Source organism: Rhinichthys klamathensis, unplaced genomic scaffold, assembly GCF_029890125.1.
Source record: "Rhinichthys klamathensis goyatoka isolate OS25496 unplaced genomic scaffold, OSU_Roscu_1.1 h1tg000065l_1, whole genome shotgun sequence".
NCBI lineage: Eukaryota > Metazoa > Chordata > Actinopteri > Cypriniformes > Leuciscidae > Rhinichthys > Rhinichthys klamathensis.
In genome coordinates, this window is record NW_026606608.1 from 1,506,261 (window position 1) to 1,524,907 (window position 18,647).

The following is an 18,647-nucleotide window of genomic DNA, read 5'->3' on the forward strand; positions in this document are numbered from 1 at the left end:
TCATTATGCTACCGTGTTAGTGTGGGTCTATTTTCAGCCTTGTTAGTGGTATTAACAAGCGATTTTTATTTGTCATTACACTATGCCCAATATACTACCGTTATACTAGCTTTATAGGCTAAACTGTTTTTAGAGATAAAACTATTTACATTCGATAATCATGAAAACAAATCTCAGATAACGGTTGACTAGGTAACAATGTGCAATTAGACCAAAGGTTCATTTTGCGCCGGAGTTCTCCTTTAAAGTGGAAGCTTTCAAATGCAATATAGAGTTTGTCAAGATTAGTTTAGAGTATTATTCAATGTGGCTTTTGTGCCCACCGGTGGGCCGGTCACGCAAAGGGTTATTTCTGAATGCAGCATGGCATTTAGCATTTAGCATTAGCTTTGTTTAAGTAGCATGGGCAATACCGTACTAGCATTTAGCTTAGTCTCCTTTTGGAGGCAGCATGGAAAATAGCATTTAGCTTAGCCATGAGATCCGCTTTTAGCCTGTAAATCATATCATCCTGTTTTCCCAAATTTAGCTTTTTATAAACAATGCATCGATCTGCCTTTGTATTTGTAAAATCACGTGTTCTCCGATTTCTCCGTTTACAAACTTAGATTTTCCTTTCTGTTGTTTGCCGATTCTCTTCATGTGTTGCTAGTTCGTTTCAACAAAGCCAATACCACAATGGCGACAAACATGCGGCTGATTTGAAGACTTTTAGGCTGTTTTACAGCTCCTCATCAAGTAACGTTACACGAAAAACATTTGGAAGATGTTATTCCGATTTTAGGTTTCGTTTTTTGTTGCTTAGGCAAACAAGGATATCTTTAATCTATTAACAAGGGTTTTCATTCTTCATCTGCGCTGTCGCTTATCACGTCCTCACGTATTTCAGTTCTGGACTAAACAAAGGGCTTTCCTATAGCTACCCCTAACAATGCAAACAACATTTTCTCAACACTTCTCAAGAGGGAAGAAAAAAATGACTTACCACAGCGGCAGAAGAAAGTGAAGATGTTCAAACCTCATGCTGATTTTAAAATCCCCATACTTTGCTGGAAAAGACGTTGCTCGCGAATTCATCTGTTGCGATCACGTCTCGGGGGTCGCCAATTTGTAAGACCGTCTAATTCGATCCAAGGGCGGCATTCAAATTAGCGGTGAAGGTCTCAACGCGCGTTCCGTCTCTTCCAATGGCAAAAGGATTTTTTAATTAAATATAATATATTTTGTCTTATGTATTAACTCGTTTCATCTGACTCCATAGAATGAAAGTGTTTTAATGATATCTGTGCATCATTAAATATACGTTAATGTTTGACTATTCCTTTTAACTCCAATGAAAATAAAGTCAAAGTCTGTTAGAATAATCAAATATAACAATTTATTATGTCAGGTAAATGTATTTTAACAATTCCATAATCAATTGAAAGATAATCAATGCAAATCATCAAATGTTTTAGGATTAGAGAAATAGATGCAAACCCAACATGAACTACATGAGCTAAACCTCACGGGCTATCTGAAATACAGAAAAAGCCACGATCCCTTGCTGCCTTCCATTAAATAGCCAGACCTCATTTCCTATGTAAACCTGTATTCACAGTGGAAATGTACTGTGTTCATCCCCCCAGACTTACTGGGGGCAGAAGTAAATTTACATGGTACCATTTGCTAACAGTGGAAATTAGCATTGAGTTCACACCTTGGGAGTAGGAGACCACACCTTGGGAGTAGGAGACCACATTCATTTGTGTGCCAGATATCCCTAAACTCTTAAAAAACCTTATTACCTTTTGTTTTATACTTTGGGAATGAGACATTTGTACCACTCATTCCTGAGACATTTCAAATGATACCAAACATAATACTCAATGATAATCATTCACATCAAACCATAGATATTCTTATGTGAGTTTTTATGTGTCACTGCGAGAGTGGGGGATGCGGGGAAGAAGTGTGTGTGTGTGTGTGTGTGTGAGAGTTCAAATGTTAATTTGCCAAGGTCCTTAAAAGCCATAGACCAGTGGTCTATCTCTTCACCCAGTTTCCAGTTTTCCAGTCTTACAATATTGTATAATGTATATTGCCGCACAGGGTGAAGTCAGTATATACATTAACCCTCTGGGGACCAAGGTGTTTTTGGGGTCCTTGAGATGTTTTGACATGCCCTGACATTTGTGCTTTTTCAGTTGCTTATGTTTATAAGCAACTGAAAAAGCACAAATGTCAGGGCATGTCAAAACATCTCAAGGACCCCAAAAACATTGCATTGCATTGCATTGCATTGATAATTTCACCTGTGCCAGTAATATGTTTATATTACTGGCACAGGTGAAATTACACTCTATTTAGCACAAACAGGGCTACCATAATATGTAAGCAACATGTATGTACCAGTTTGTATTTTTGAGAGAATATTGTTTATGCATGTTTATTGATAAAACTAAAAATGAAAGTTTCTGAAATAAGGCCACAAAACACATAGCGTATTTTCCGGACTATAAGTCGCACTTTTTTTCATACCTTGGCTGGTCCTGCGACTTATAGTCAGGTGCGACTAATATAACAAAATTACCAAGATTTACTCGTCACAGGATCGCTGACAGCCCCAGATTATTATTTGCGAGTTTTTTATGTATGTGGTATGACGTGAATGCATCATTTGCCGAAATTGGGGGTGACATTACCGTCTACAGCCACGAGAGAGCGCTCTATGCGCTCTAGACTACAGCTAGTTTTACCGCTGAAAAAATTAACTGAAAACAACTGATATTAACTGAAATATTAGACTGAACGCAAACAGTGGAATGTGGAATAAGATCGCGGGAGCTTGGTGAAATTGCTTTACCGATAACTGTTGGACTCGCTGTCTTGTTATGTTATTTTATTTTATTTTATCCTATTCAGCCTCTCAGGTATGTTCTTTATGCTATTGTGTTGCTAACTGTTGATGTGTTACGTTAACAACATACCGGACACATATTCAGCCTGTTGTTCTTTGTGCTATTGTGTGTAGCTGAATAACTTAAATGCCTTCTGTTTTAATGAATTAAAGTCTGTTTAAATAACTTTTTCTTGGTCATGGATTTTGTTAAATAAATTTATAAATAAATGCGACTTATAGTCCAGTGCGACTTATATATGTTTTTTTCCTCGTCATGACGCATTTTTGGGCTGATGCGACTTATACTCCGGAGCGACTTATAGTCTGGAAAATACGGTACTAAATATGTGTCCACAAGACTTTTGACTAATGGATGTTGTGGCCTAGAGTATTTGCTTCAAAATGATCTGAAAATCATCCTTTCTAAATAAATAAATGTGACTTGACTTGACTTGACTTTCTAATCATTCACATAACACCATAGATTGCTTTAAATTGTGAATTTTTTTTTTTTTTTTTTTGAAAGGCAATATGCGAATGGGCGTGAACGGCCCAACCCCCTCATGTATAATTAGGTGATTCCCACCTGAGAAGACAAAGATGCATTCATTTCATTCACAGGGTACCCGCGGGTCTTAAAAGTTTTGAAAAAGTCTTGAATTTGATCATCTCAAATTAAGGCCTTAAAAGCCTTGAATTTAGTATACAAAGTATTGGATTTCGTTACAAAGGTCTTATATATTTTTTTGCCTTTGCTAGGATTAAGTTCATACCGTAACAAAATTAACTGTTACTAATGTAGGCTAATTCAAAATGTATGCAGCGTTGAGTGCACCTCGCGCTCCACGTCATAGCAGAAAAAGCGAAAGCGTGCGCACTGTTACTATGGTTACTAGGCAAGTGAGGTACATAACAAGATAGCCTAGTTTAATCCGCTGTGGCCACAAATGACAGAATTTAAACCCCAAATAAGAGCTTTTCTGTTAAAAGAACATATTTTCTACCCGGTCTTTTCAATAGTATCTGGCAACCATGCGCGCGCGTTCTCTCTACACTGCTGAAGAAGCGCGGATGATCTGAAAACACAGACAAGCTGGAGTTCAGCGATCTTTATTTAAGATTTTCTACTTAAATTCAAGTGTCATTCAGTCGGTCTGTGTTCTGTCACGAGCCGCTTGCGCTGTTTGTACGACTAAATCTGCGATCAAAATGCAGGCTGATATCCACCAGTGTTCATAAGAGCAAGAATGCAATGTTTCCCGAATATCCACACGATTTCAAACGTGACATTGATTTTATACAACAGTAAAAAAGAAAAGAAAAAAGGGTAACATTAAGTGATGTACTACATTTAAAACAACATTGTCAGGCTTGCTCTGTTTTGCAACGAAATATGTGGCTTTGAACAAATCGTGAGATTCAATGAATGAATGACTCAAAGACTCACTCATAAAGATAGTGAGGTACTGCCACCTACTGGCGATTTTAATGTTTTTTAACATTGCAAATTTAATGAACATTGTTTTATTTAAAGCATTATTTCTTTTTTTCTTTTTAAGGTATTACAAAGGTAAAAAATGAAATGGAAAAATGTATTAAAGGGGGCAAATCTTGTCCCTTAATAGAAAAGGTGTGACTGCACCAGGGGGTACGGCACTCTAAAACATTGGAGAACCAAATTATGTAGAACTGCACAAGTGCTACTGCTAAAGAGTGCAATGTCAATAATTTCTCATAAACTTAATTGAATTGGCCTAGAGAGAATAATTATTATTACATTTTCTGTCTAAAGACTACATGGCTATAAAATAACTACCAAAAGTAAAGTAACTGCAGTTTGACTAAAAGTTGACAAAAAATGCAAAGACTTTTCGTCAACTACAACTATAAAAAACAGGATGACTCAAATGTGATTAAGACCAATAAGCATTTCCGTAAATCAAAAATGGCTGCCAAAATTAACACTGGCGTGTTAATTTTGATTATTAATTAAATACACGTGTGCGCTACAATGCTGTTGCGTATGTATTAAATATGACTGATAATTTAAGTAAAATGTTTTATTTAATTCAAGTAGCCTCCTTGTACATAATTAGTTTCTAGGGTTTAAAACGTATACAGATTTGACATTTTCCCCTCATACTTCTGTCGGAATGGGTACGAAGTTGGCATTGAATTTCATTTGAAATGGTATTAAAAAGGTCTTAAAAAGCCTTGAATTTAAGTTGGAGGATCCTGGGGGTACCCTGCATTCAGGTGTGTCACAAGAAAGAATGCAAGGAAAATATATATACATATATACACACACACACACAGACATATATATATATATATATATATATATATATAAAATCAAAATATAAATGAAAGTCAAAAGCACATTTTTAGTCATACCTGGAAACAAATCCTGTAAGGTTATATGGGCCATTCAATAGAATTGGTTTAAAGTTAGAGTTGGAAACATCTTGAAAAGAAAATAGTCTTTTTCCATAAATCTCTTATAAAGTATTATTTTTTTAAAGTATGCCAATACATTTTTTATTATACATATTTCAAAGTTAAGGATTCATTATTTTGATATAGCCTAGCTGGAACAAACACTATAACAGTTGATAAGTTTATTTTTGACAAAACATACTATATGTTTTGTCAACATATGAGCAGATGAACAAATGAGCAGAAACTGCTAACAAAAGCTTATTTGATGTCTATTTTAGAGTTAAAACTTTATAATCGATCCTAAACTAGTCAAACACACACACACACACAGAAACATGATTCAAATTTAAACAGTAGGCTATTTTTGCGTTTACAGACACTAAACGTTATTCTATATCGCGATTAGAACAAAGCAAAAGAATAAAGCACTTACAGTTCAGCTTGCTCCTCGAAGTGAAAATAAACCAGCACTTGTTCTGAGGTAGGTAAATGTCCCAGGATTATTCCTCACAGCCGCGCCAAACGACAGTACATTAATCTGACTAAATATAGTGTGTTTACAGAGTTTGTATGGGCGTTTTACATGTCTCAATGTGTTGCTTCAGATCATTAGCGTTTGAATAGCGCACACTCTCCGTGGGCGTGTCACATTAGGAAAATAATGAGCTGAGAGAACGATAATGAGAATGGCTGACACATCTCTCTTTTTATATAGATTACATAAACAGGGAATATTTATTTTAGTTTTAAAATTAGATAATTTAAAAGTACAAACTTAAATGATCATAAACATATATTGCTCATGTCTGGGTGAATAGTATTAGCTGAGTTTTTTTTTAAGTTAAGAGACGTGCTCCAGAAAAAAAGTTCACAGACACGGAGAGGCAGAACGCACACCCTGTTTATTTTCTTTATTTTACAAAAGCACAATATTTTATTTCGATTGTAGGTGGGCACAGAAAAAAGTAGACATTTAACAGTTTTTTAAAATGTTTCATAACTCTGTATGACCAGAAATGATGGAGTAGTTTAAGTCTATTTTTCTGCTATGTGAAAAAAATCTGCCAAAACGCACGGGTGCGTTCTTGGTCCCCAGAGGGTTAACCCCCTGGGGTCGGCTATCGCGCCGGCGCGATTGTCTCGCTTTTTTTCTTATCAGTGTAAAAGAGACTCAAAATACTCGGTTAATTTTGATCTTACATATAAGTGTTGTACATCATTAGATCCTGTTAAGTTTCTATTTTTTTTGTGGATACTCACAATAAAAACAAAGTGTTGTGCTTTTCACCAAATAAAGAAAAACAAACATGATGCGAGTTCTGCGTTCTCTCTCTCAGTGAAGTCCATTCTGAAACGCGTCCTAAGATTAACTGTAACTCCGCGATTACTTGTCATACAGGCACGAGAGGTTTTTCTTTATGAAGCTTAAATTCTCTTCTTTTAAATGAAGTAATTTATATAAAAAACAAATATTCTCAGTTTATGCAATCTGTATGAAAAGAGAGTGCTGTCAGTATTTTTTTCCCCAGCTCATTACACTTCATTACGCGTTAATCTGACACGCCCACGGAGGACGCGCGCTATTCAAACGCAAATGTTGAGGCAAGCCATGACAATGCCCACATCAGCCGTTCCACCGCGGCGGTAAAATGTGTGGTGTATTTGCTGCCTTTTACCGCTAAGAGGCGCTACAATCATAGACTCTGAAAAGTGTTCGTTTATTCCGGTTTATTCTCTCTAATGCGTAATCTGCTGCCGCACCGCGCTGATTCAGAGCGATTGAAAGCTGGTAGCAGAAGAATTCAACAAGTGAAATGTAGTTAAAATAATTCATAATCACAATACTGAAATTAGGCTACTGAAATGTAATTGAATAAATAATGAAAACATTTCAACATAAAACATTGCAATAAAAACATTTAGGCTACATGAATGAGGCTTTACAACATTATCAGCGTACTTACGATAGCTCAGTGGTTAACGCAACAACACGAGCTTCGAGGAGCTTCAATAGACCCGAGATCGAATCTCAATGTAGCATACATGTTGTTAACCGATGTTGTCCTACGTTTATATTTTCCCACCTTGATGCTTAAATAGGTAACTGTTTATATCTGTTTACTTATTTAAAGTCAAGAGTTTTGTTTGATTATCATTACAACATAAATTTGCTACATTCCTGTAGAACCGCAGCCGCTGCACAAACGACATAAACTGATGAAGAAAGATTGTCAGCCGATTGCATCAGAAGATGAAAATGAAGAAGCTCGTCTTTAGTCTGCTAAATTATTGTGTAATGTAAAAGAACACTAAAATTACTTATGTTTGAAACCAAGTTCGAACATTTCAAGGTTTAAATAAAGTGTCGGGACAGTTTTTTTTTATTTAAAACAGGGTTGCATCGGTTTAGAGTTTATTTCTTTTGCGATGCAAAATAAGAAACACTAGGCTAATCTTATTCTTGCGACATTTTAAATTCGTATTGCCAAAGAAATTACAGCTAAATTAAACAATTAAAACAGTACAAAACGAAAATTGTCCAAAGAAACATATTTAAATTAAAAACATGCGTTTCTCTTTGCCTCTCTCGCGCTGGATCTCTTTTTAACAAGTTTATTTAGTCTCCCTCGCTCTGATAATACTGTATATGTCGCTGCGTGTCAGCCATACAAATCACGAAAAAATTATTTAGCCTTTAATTGTTGCTTCAAAGACACAGCATGCCTTGTTGAATTCACCGTACAATAACTTCAATTGAAATTTTGTGTGAAAAAAAACTTTAAATAGGCTACAATAAATAAACTACAATATTTATAATATACTAAAACTACTATTATAAATTTATATAAAATATGGGGCCTACATTTGGACACAGATTTATCCTTACAATAATTTTGCCTGCTCATCAGGCTGGCTATCCGACACTCTCCATATGAAAGAGGAACATTAACACCTTTGTCCAGCAACTGTCCCTCCAACCCCCCACAGGCTATCGGAGTCTGAGGCTGACTTAACACAAAGAGAAGTCGCAATTCACACTTAAATCGCTATTCTAGACAGTGTTGATAATGAAGGAATTAAATGGAATTACATGTAGCCTAGTGATATTTCTGTCATAAAAGTTTATTACTAAATATTTCATTATTTCAATAATTGATGAAATAAAACTGGTTTGGGCCAGCTTTTTCCAAGCAAAACTAAATATAACCTGAAAAAACGCTTGTTAATTTGTTGTCATGAACAAAATGTTCAACTCAATATTAAATTCTACAGGGATCTTTGGATCCTTACAACCAGGCATGCAATTTGTGAATTAAGTTTTTATTTGATTTTGTATTATTCAAATAATATCGAAACACGGTGCTTCGTGGTAATGCTGCTAAAGTAAATAACATTTATAGAACAATTATGAACTTAAATGAAACAATATCGCAACATTTCGACAAATACATTATTTGATCTGTTTTTACATTTTAATTCAGGGCGATTTAGCCTACATTTAATTAGAGCGAGATTTTCACCCATGTCATTTTCTCATTGGGAAGCGCTTACATTGCATGTTTGAGTAGATCCTCTGTTCCTCTAGTTTTCATATGGATTAGCCTATAATCAGATAACATTTATTAGCCTAAATATTTAGACATTTAAAGGCTTTAGACATAGCCGATTTCTTATCGTGACTGAGCTGAAGTGGCTTTCGGTTCATTTTTGTGACGCGCAGTTCCCGGAGACAGAGACGACAGATAGCCTATACTGTTTTTGTCGTTAGCCTAATACGAATACAAGTTTACAGTTTTGAACGATGTAAGCTACTCTACTCTTATCTGTATGACCAAAAAATTACGGAGTCGCCTACTAAGTTATTTTAGCTGTAATAATGAGAAAAATAAATGAATCTAAATGAACGCGCCGCCGTGTTTGTCGAACACTAACTCACCATGCCAGAATAAACCCGACTTTAGAAAAATGCATAGGGCCACTCGGCGTGGTGTGCCAAAACACTTAATTATAAACTTCAATATTTCATTCAAAATAATCTCAACACGCTTTGTGAAATTTGAAAAGCCGTGCATGCATTAAGGCCACTGGAACTAATGAACAAACGCTGGTTTTGATTTTATTGTTTGTCGTTTAAACGTGCCTGTTGCATATCTCTATTTTATATATTTGATAGTGAAGTAGCCTATAGCATTGATTAGCTGTGGAGGGAGGGGTGTGGGGATTAAAATAATTCAGCAGAAGCAGGGATGTTTAGACCAGAAGGAAATCCCAGTCCCCCCTGGCAAATCACACTTTACTTAAAACCATGTTTTTAAAAACTCTAGGTTAGGGAACAGACCTCTCTGCCATGCGCGCGCACGGTTTGGAGCACAATATCTGTCTCGCATGCACGCTCGCTCTAGATAGATTACGGGATATTTTAACTAATTTGCGGTATAATAACTAGTCGATCACGAGTGGCTCAACAGGTATCTATAGATAAACTATATCCTTCAGGAATTTGACCGACCGGGTTGACACTTCAGCGTGAGAAATCGGGGGTGTGCCATGAGAGCCTGGAATAAAAAAAATTATATATATATAGCCTATATATATAGGCTATATATAATTTATTTTTTTACAGAACTGCTTTTGAAATTACGATTGGTAGCCTATTATTATACAGATGCAAAGTCGTTCTGTAGGATACTATTTTGTTTTTTTGTATTTTTACTTAGTGTGAAATGGAAATGCATGATAATTGTATTTTATAAATATAAGCAAAAAAAAAAACTGTATGGTGTAACAGAGTTTTAGAGCTAGACAAATCTCTTTGCAATAATAAATATAAAATTTACAGCAGACCATGTTTGTGCGGGATTTGAACCCGTGTCATCTTGATGATGAACCGTAAGTTCTACCGCTCAGCTATGAATTTTCTCACTGAGAAATACTCAAACGTCTGTTTCTGACATGAGCAAGAAAACGTTTTGTCTTTAGCCTGTGAGAGTGTAGGCCTACTTTAGCCTTTTAAAGTTTTAAAAGATTATATCTTATCTGTATGACCAACAATTTGTTGTAGGCTTATTTGGAAATTACCATAACTTGTAGTATTTCATCCTTAGGCTACTGTTAATAGACATTAGCCCCACTTACGTTTTGCTAAATGTCCCTTTGCGCCACCTGGCGGTCATTTCGCGAACGACTTTGCAATGCGACTGGTTTATTTTTACCGCGGTGGATGGCTAAAAATGGTATGTGGATGGCTAAAAGGTGTGACTATAAATGTGCTTTTGGCTTTCATTTAAATTTTGATTGTTTGTATATATATATATATATATATATATATATGTGTGTGTGTGTGTGTGTATAAACATTTATTTATTTATATACACTACCGTTCAAAAGTTTGGGGTCGGTACGATTTTAAATACTTTTAAAAGAATTCTCTTCTGCTAACCATGGCTGCGCTTATTTGATTAAAAATACAACAAAAATCAGTTATAGTATTAAATATTATTCCAGTGTAAATCAGCTGTTTTCTGTGTGAATATATAGTAAAGTGTAATTTATTCCTGTGATCAAAGCTGAATTTTCAGCATCACCAGTGTCAGTGTCTTCAGTGTCAAATGATCCTTCACAAATCAGTATAATATGAGGATTTGATGCTCAAGAAACATTTATTATTATTATCAATGTTGAAACAGTTGTTGGTCTGTCAGTTGTACAGTTTTTTTGTTTGTTTTAGGATTCTTTGATGAATAGGAAGTTCAAAAGACTTTTGTAACATTATAAATGTCTTTACTGTCACTTTCGATCAAATTAATTATTCCTTGATAAATAAAAGTATTGTTTTCTTTCCTCCAAAAAATAAAAATAAAATTCTCACTGACCCCAAACTTTTGAACGGTAGTGTATATATATTGTCCTTGCATTCTTTCTTGTGTGACACCCCTGATTGAAAGGCTCATTAGTATGCAGTCTGCTCAGGTGAGAACTGCCTAATTATTCATGAGGGGGTTGGGCCGTTCCACCCATCCGCATATTGCCTTTGCAAACAAAAAAATGTTTTTCACAATTTAAAACAATCTATTGTTTTATGTGAATGATAAGGCAGAATGATTTTCAGATCAATTTGAAGCAAAAACTCTAGGCGATAACATCCACTAGTCAAAAGTCTTGTGGACAGATATTTAGTATGTTATTTGTGGCCTTATATTATAAACTTTATTTTTTAGTTTTTTCAATAACCACGCATAAACAATATTCTCTCAAAAATACAAACATGTACATACATGTTGCTCACATATTATGGTAGCCCTGTGTGTGCTATATACAGTGTAATTTCACCTGTGCCATTAATATGTTTATAAGCAACTGAAAAAAGCACAAATGTCAGAGCATGCCAAAACATCTCAAGGACCCCGAAAACACCTCAGACCCCAGAGGGTTAACGACGATTTGAGACAAATAAATGTAAATTTAATATAAAACTATGTAAATGGGTCTCTGTGGCGCGGCGGGATTTTGAAGATGTGGCGTTGCGCGACGCGGCGCTGCACTTCTCGTCCGGTGTGCGACCCCTTCACCCACCTATTATGTAATCGCCACGAACCAATGGTAGTACTTTGGCAAACAGTTTAATTCGTTTTGGTCTGATTTTGTCCGAAATGACGTCACACCAGTTCATTCTTTGATTTTGCTTAAAGTATATCAGGGCCTTAAAGGGTGACCCCTTTCGGATGCCCATTTTCCACAAGTTGGTATGATTCTTTAGGGTCTTCATGTAAAGTTTGTAACATACTTTGGTTAAAATTCCTCAATGGTTGTGTAAAACAACTCCCTTTTACCTCCTCAAACACAGCTCTGTTCACAGCGACCCGTTTCGGTGCATGTCTCTATAAATCTATATTATCAAATGAGCAACTGCTCACCCCACCCTCTCTTCCATGGGGGGTGTCGACACAAGACACGTAAAGTGCTGCCATGGCAATCTGCCTCGCAGAAAGTATATAAATGGCTGAGGGCGGAAATATGCTAATACGGGACAGTCCGTCCGTGGTCGTGGGCGGAGCATGAGCAAATGACTTAGAATGACTTCATATTGCTTAGAAAATCCAAACGGCTTGATTATTGGGAGTGTTTAGGCTTTTTGAGGATAAAAAAAAAAAGGAGTGAAAGGATTTTTTTTTCATTGTATGGTGGTTGTCCACACACACTGAGAACACACATTTACATCCAAACACCATATAAAAGTGAATTTTCCATCCGATGACCCCTTTAAGTCACTAAAGCTGTCAATGCTGTCAAAATGCGACCTAGGCACTTGCCATGGTGCCATGGCACTTGATATGCCAGGATGCCTCCACTGATCAGCAATAATACAACAATAATATTTTGTATAACATACTTTTCATTATTTTTATTTCACATGTTTCATTGCCAATCTAGAGGAAAAAGACGGCATTTAATGGCTGTGACTTCCTGACTGAATGGCTATACAAGTGAGTGGGAGAATTGCGACCCTTTGTGTACTGCCAATATTGTGTGGTTATTTTGTTGTGACTTTTATACATACAGTAAAAATGGTTAAGTTTGTCTAAACATATTCTTTACTCTCTTGTTTATCAGTAAAAACCCTCAATGGACAGAACGAACACCTACGAATTTTCACAATATTCCTTTTGTCCAGGACTGGTTTCTAAAACAGTAAGTTATTGCCTTATAAATACTCTGGTGTCCCTGTTGCACATTTCTTTATCGTTCTCTCTCTCCCTCTCTCTCTCTCTCTCTCTCTCTCTCTCTGGGTAGGGGCAGTGGTGGACAGACAACAAAGTATTTCTACTTTGTTACTGTACTTAAGTAAATTTTTCAAGTGTCTGTACTTGTATCCATATTTTTATCTTCGGGAAAATTTTACTTCACTACATTCCAAAGCATGATATCGTACTTTTTACTCAACTCTGTTTTTTGTTTGTTGAACATCAATTACATTTTTACCCTTAAATGGGTTTGGAAGTTTTTTGTATGTCCTATGTGATGATATCTAGGTGAAAGAGTCTCTATGTGATGGGATTTATCTGACCTGGGTGACGTGAGACAGCTAGCAGACGGTCGTTTTAGCCAGTCTGTCTGCTTCCTGACCTGATCCCCAATTCATGTTTGAGGTCTGAGCCATATTACTAGAGAGAAGAGCAGCACCATCCCAGGAGGCAGATCTACATGCATCGACCTGGCTCATGTGTCTTCGTACTGGTCGCTGGAGATGGATGTGAGCTGAATCCCATACTCTCTCGCTCTCCTGAAACCGGTAGTTGACAGCCGGGATGTCCGATGGCTCCCCTGACCAGGGAAACAGAGGAGGCTGGTAGCCGAGTATGCACTGAAAGGGGGTGGTTTGACGGAGAGAGTTCTGTGCATACTCGGCTCAGGGGAGGAAGCGACTCCAGTCGTGTTGGTGTTGGTGGCAGTAAGACTCTCCAGAGTCTGGCTGTTGGTTTGGTGATGGTATTCGGATGAGAGACTGAGAGAAATCCCCAGGAGTTGGAAGGAGGAGTGCCAGACACGAGACATGAACTGGGTTCCACGGTCTTCGGGTAATCCGAAATCACATAAAACGTGTTGAAATGAGGGTTCCGCTTTTCCCAATGCTGTGGGTAACCCTCTCAGGGGGATCAGTTTGCAAGCTTTTGAGAATCTGTTGACGACAACCAGGATGAAAGTGTAGTAGGTAGGTTGTGGGACCAAGGACAGTTGGGGATGGGTAATGGAACCAGTTTACCGGAACAGGCTGAACAGGCCTTGACGAATTGGGAGACATTCTGGGTAATTTCTGGCCATCAGTACTTGTTTTGGAGAAGCGAGAGGGTTCGCTGGCTGCCTGGATGTCCAGAGCTCAGAGACGTATGGACTGAGTCCATGAGGGACAGACGTAGAGCCGGTGGACGTAGGCTCGTCCCTTAGGACCTCCCGGCGGAGCGGGTTCCGATTTTGAAGCTTCGTCAATTTGTTTGTCCAAAGACCATTGGATAGGACTCACGATGACGGCTGGAGTGAACTTGACGGTTTGGGCAGTTTGCGGTAGTCGATACACGGCCTCAAGCCACCGTCCTTCTTGCCTATGAAAAGAAGCTTACCCAAAGTAAGATCCAAGATGGAGGTGACTTTTAGTAGAACAGTAAAGAAGATTTTTAGCGGAAAAACCGTGGTCCTCTGTTGCATTCATATAATGCAAGTCAATGGGATCCGACATTTTGAGATAAAAAACAAAACAAAAACGAAACAAAACAAACTTATTAGCAGTGAGTTAATAAATTAATTCATAAATTAAAAGCAGTGAGTGATTTTCTCTTTGTCGTTTCATCAACATTAATGACACAGACAGCAGCCGTATTTTAGGTTGCTGCCACTTTAAGAGCTAATGCACGGACCCAATATATTGATACACATACCCAGTTGATGCAGTTTGGAGGAAAAAGCTTGGGATTGACGATGAAAACTGTTTTGGAGAGGGCTTTACAAACCACCATTGAATATGAAATCTGGAGACTTACAATAGAGAATTCTGCATGGCGTCATGGTGGTTCATGGTTTTATTTCTGTTATTAATCCAAGTGTTAAAGATGATAAGTGTGCGTTTTGTGTGGTTTTTTTATGCTGTTGCATTGTTTTTTAGGATGTGTGGGACTTTTTGTCTTGCTGAGTCAAATATTTTTCAAATTTGGAGAACCACAATGCTTTTATTTTGGGGCAGGGTACAGTCAAAAACTGGGTAAAATATCAACTTCATGATTGGTCTAGCAAAACTTGCAATGTATACAAGTAGGAAATATACAATAGAGAATAGGCTTGCTCATGAGATTATGTGTCTGTTTAAAGCCTATATCAAGTCTAGGAATTGTTGTTGATTTGAAATATTATAAAGTAATGAACGATATGCCATCATTTGAAATGCCTCTTTTCTTTGTCAGCCCCAGGAAGCACCTTCCGGTTTCTCTACTTTTAACAGACGAGCAAGCTGCAGTTTTGATCCAGGCATTCTGGAGGGGATATAAGGTAATACAAAATAATACCGTCTGAAAGGGTTGCAGAGATGCTACCTGTCAGGGTTGCATCTCTGCTCTTTATCTTATATATATTGTTTTCTGTAGGTATGTCCTGCAGTGTGCTATCAGAGTTCCTCTGAAATTCAACTGCTTAAGAAAACTGTCTATAAAAAACAGTCTATAATGGGGCAAAGGGGGGCTTTTATAAACTGCTCTTGACTATATCATTCCAATGCTATTTGGATACAACTATCAATCCAATGAATAAACTTAAGGCTAAATTACTGTAATCAAAGCATTTCTTTTATTAAATACATGGATTCTGGCCTCATTTGATTTCACTCAAAAGCTGGCCAAAATTGCTCATAAAAGATGGCAGTACCAGTAATGGTGGGCAACATAACACAAAAGTATTACCCCCTCTTTATTTATAATATGCAAAGCTGTAAGTAATGGCCTAGCTATAGTGCGACCAGTGATGCTGGTAACGCGTTACTCGGTAACGCGTTACTCTAATCTGAACACTTTTTTCAGTAACGAGTAATCTAACGCGTTACTATTTCCAAACCAGTAATCAGATTAAAGTTACTTATCCAAGTTACTGTGCGTTACTATTTTTGTCATTTTCTTTAGTAGAAATGATGGCTGATATGCGATATGAAACTGAAATGTGTGTGAGAAGGCAGAATCACAATCACCCAGAGTGAGTTAGCTATCCTTCCCGTCCAGATCCAATGCTACCACATCTTTAAATTACTATTCGTATTATTTTAAGTTAACATTATAAAATACGTAGACCTACACCACAAAACTAGTTGAGGATAAATTCTTTAGAATTGGGCAATTCTAGCGTTATGGACGTGACAAATTCTCAGAAAATGCATTTAATACTAATATATTGAAGCGTCTGTTTATCCATACTCCCTTAATAATGTCTGGACAGACATTAGAAAAATATCATTCTATCATTCTAAATATCATTATATTTAATATGAGGGAAATACACATCTGTAACGGACGTGACACAAAAAATTGTAACTTTTAGTTGGCAAAAGTACAAAAAGTATACTACCCACCGGACGAAGAAGGGTTGGCTCTCCACAGAACATAAAATATTCATTTTGTCTTATTTTTCGTGCATTTATGAGGGAAAAACATGCACGGACGTGACCGCTCTGAAAGCGGCACTGAAAGACTGCTTTAAAACTTTCACAGAGACATCAAACAGAAAGCACAAAGCCTTTCATTAAGGTGAATTTCGTTTTGTATTAATTGTATCTTCATTTTAATAAATGTTTTATCAACCAATTGCCTGGATTTAATAAATAAAAAGTAAATATAGCAGACAATAGATAATCACGACACGGAGGCGCCGGCGCGTCTCATGAGTCATAAATGAACCGAAACACAGCGTATAAGGTAGGCCTATACTACTTGCCTCACACACACACCTGAGAAATATATCTATAGAAAGCTCGAAATGTGTACTAATAAACAGAACAATTCAAAAAGAAAGAAAACAGACTGTTCTCTGCTTATGTAATCCGTATGAAATGTGCATTTCTCTTTGGCGCGTTCACTAGTGATCGCGAGTCAGATCAAGAAAGACTGTCTTTTGTTTTATGTTTTAGAAAAACAAGTATTTATGTTAAGTGAAGTAAAGAAAGACTGTCTTTATTTAAATTTTTATTTAAAAAAACAAGTATTTATGTTAAGTTAATTCAAGAAAGACTGTCATTATTTTTATTTTTTATAAAAACATATGTTAAGTGAAGCCAATAAAGACTGTCTTTATTTTATTTTTATAAAAACATGTATTTTTTCAGGAAATAGTTTTTAAGTTCAACTTAAAATGTCAGGAGATACATTGTTGACGTTACTGTTAAAAATGGATGTTTTCGGCAGCTGCTGAATGTAACTAATAGAGTAACTTGTAACTAAGTTACTTTTAAAATCAAGTTATCTGTAAACTAAGTTACATTTAAATCAAGTAATCTGTAAGTTACTTTTTGAAAGTAACTGTGGCAACACTGAGTGCCAGGGACGTGCACAGGGGGGTTGCTCAGGTTGCCCATATGCCCTTCTCGACTCACGTTGCCCTCCCGAGAAAAAAAAGAAAAAAAAAGAAAAAAATCGTACAATGGATGCAGAATTCCACGTAGGCCTAGAAAAAAAAAAAATCGCAAAGCCTCATTCACTTCCATTCGGGCACCGAAAGTGAAAGTCAGTAGGGGAAGGGCAAACTCTGTTTACGTGGCTGCGCGTTGCACGCGACCGAATCATACTACAAATCATGCGTAAGTTGCCCAGTTACCATACGTACCATCAGAACGATCAGAACTGACCGACGAGCAAGAAGCACAACTGAATGTACGGGAAGCCAAAAGGTTAAAAAAGGATTGTATTTTTTCCCGAAATCTAAGCGTTTTTTTTTTAGAAGCGAGTTTTCCCCATCTGTCAATTCAATCCAGATTATTTCTTTTCAAATTAAAAAAAAATAAAAAATAAATAAATGATAATAATTAAAAAAAAAACTATAAACAATAATATGAGGAACTCTTTTTCTCGTGTGTATTTTGGTGACATTTAACATATTACATTTTGTATAGCCTACTGTTTACAAAGTTGCATAAACCTGTCATCTCTGACGTTTTGCGATCTTTATAAATAATAAGACCATAATATGAGGCATTGAGTTTGGACATAAACACGGTCAGATAAGGCAATTTGTATGGGCAAAATTCAACTGAATATATTCAGACATAATACAAAAACTATGAACAAGTGCAAGATTAATTCAATTCACAGAAATATTACTGGAGTGTGAGAACCATTTTATTATGCTGCATGGATTTTCATGACTCGAGTCATGTTTTTCTGTGTCATTATTAGTAGGCTAGTAGTTAAGGTGATGTATTTCAGTTTTTACTTCTTTGTGTATATAGCCTATATTTTAATAAACACCCTGTTATTCTCAGTCCTTCATATAGCCCGTGAGGGGTGCCCTTTTTTCAGGTCAGAGCAACTGCCCCTAAAAATTCCGGTGCACGTCCCTGCTGAGTGCGACCCCCTTTAGAAAGCTTTCCATCGGCTGTGGAGGAGAAGACGATAATCCCATGATCCCACACTCATTCTCTCAAAGCTACACCTTTATTATTGTTTAGAATAAGCGACCTCTAACGGTGAAACTTACATGATGTACCTTTAAGAGAGATTTTAACATGCTTTCACATATTAACATGCAAGTGGTGTATAAAAATATTTAATTATAAACATAATTATAATTAAGCATGTAGCTTTTA

General features: G+C 36.6%; 1 protein-coding gene across 1 annotated transcript in view; it reads left to right on the forward strand.

Moving 5' to 3' along the window:
* iqck (IQ motif containing K) overlaps positions 1–18,647 on the forward strand; it is an 84,117-nt gene that overhangs the window by 22,320 nt on the left and 43,150 nt on the right. The window contains exons 4-6 of the mRNA XM_056249948.1: positions 12,752–12,804; positions 12,932–13,009; positions 15,271–15,355. Coding sequence (XP_056105923.1) covers positions 12,752–12,804; positions 12,932–13,009; positions 15,271–15,355 — 216 coding nt within the window. The remainder of the gene's footprint in view (positions 1–12,751; positions 12,805–12,931; positions 13,010–15,270; positions 15,356–18,647) is intronic.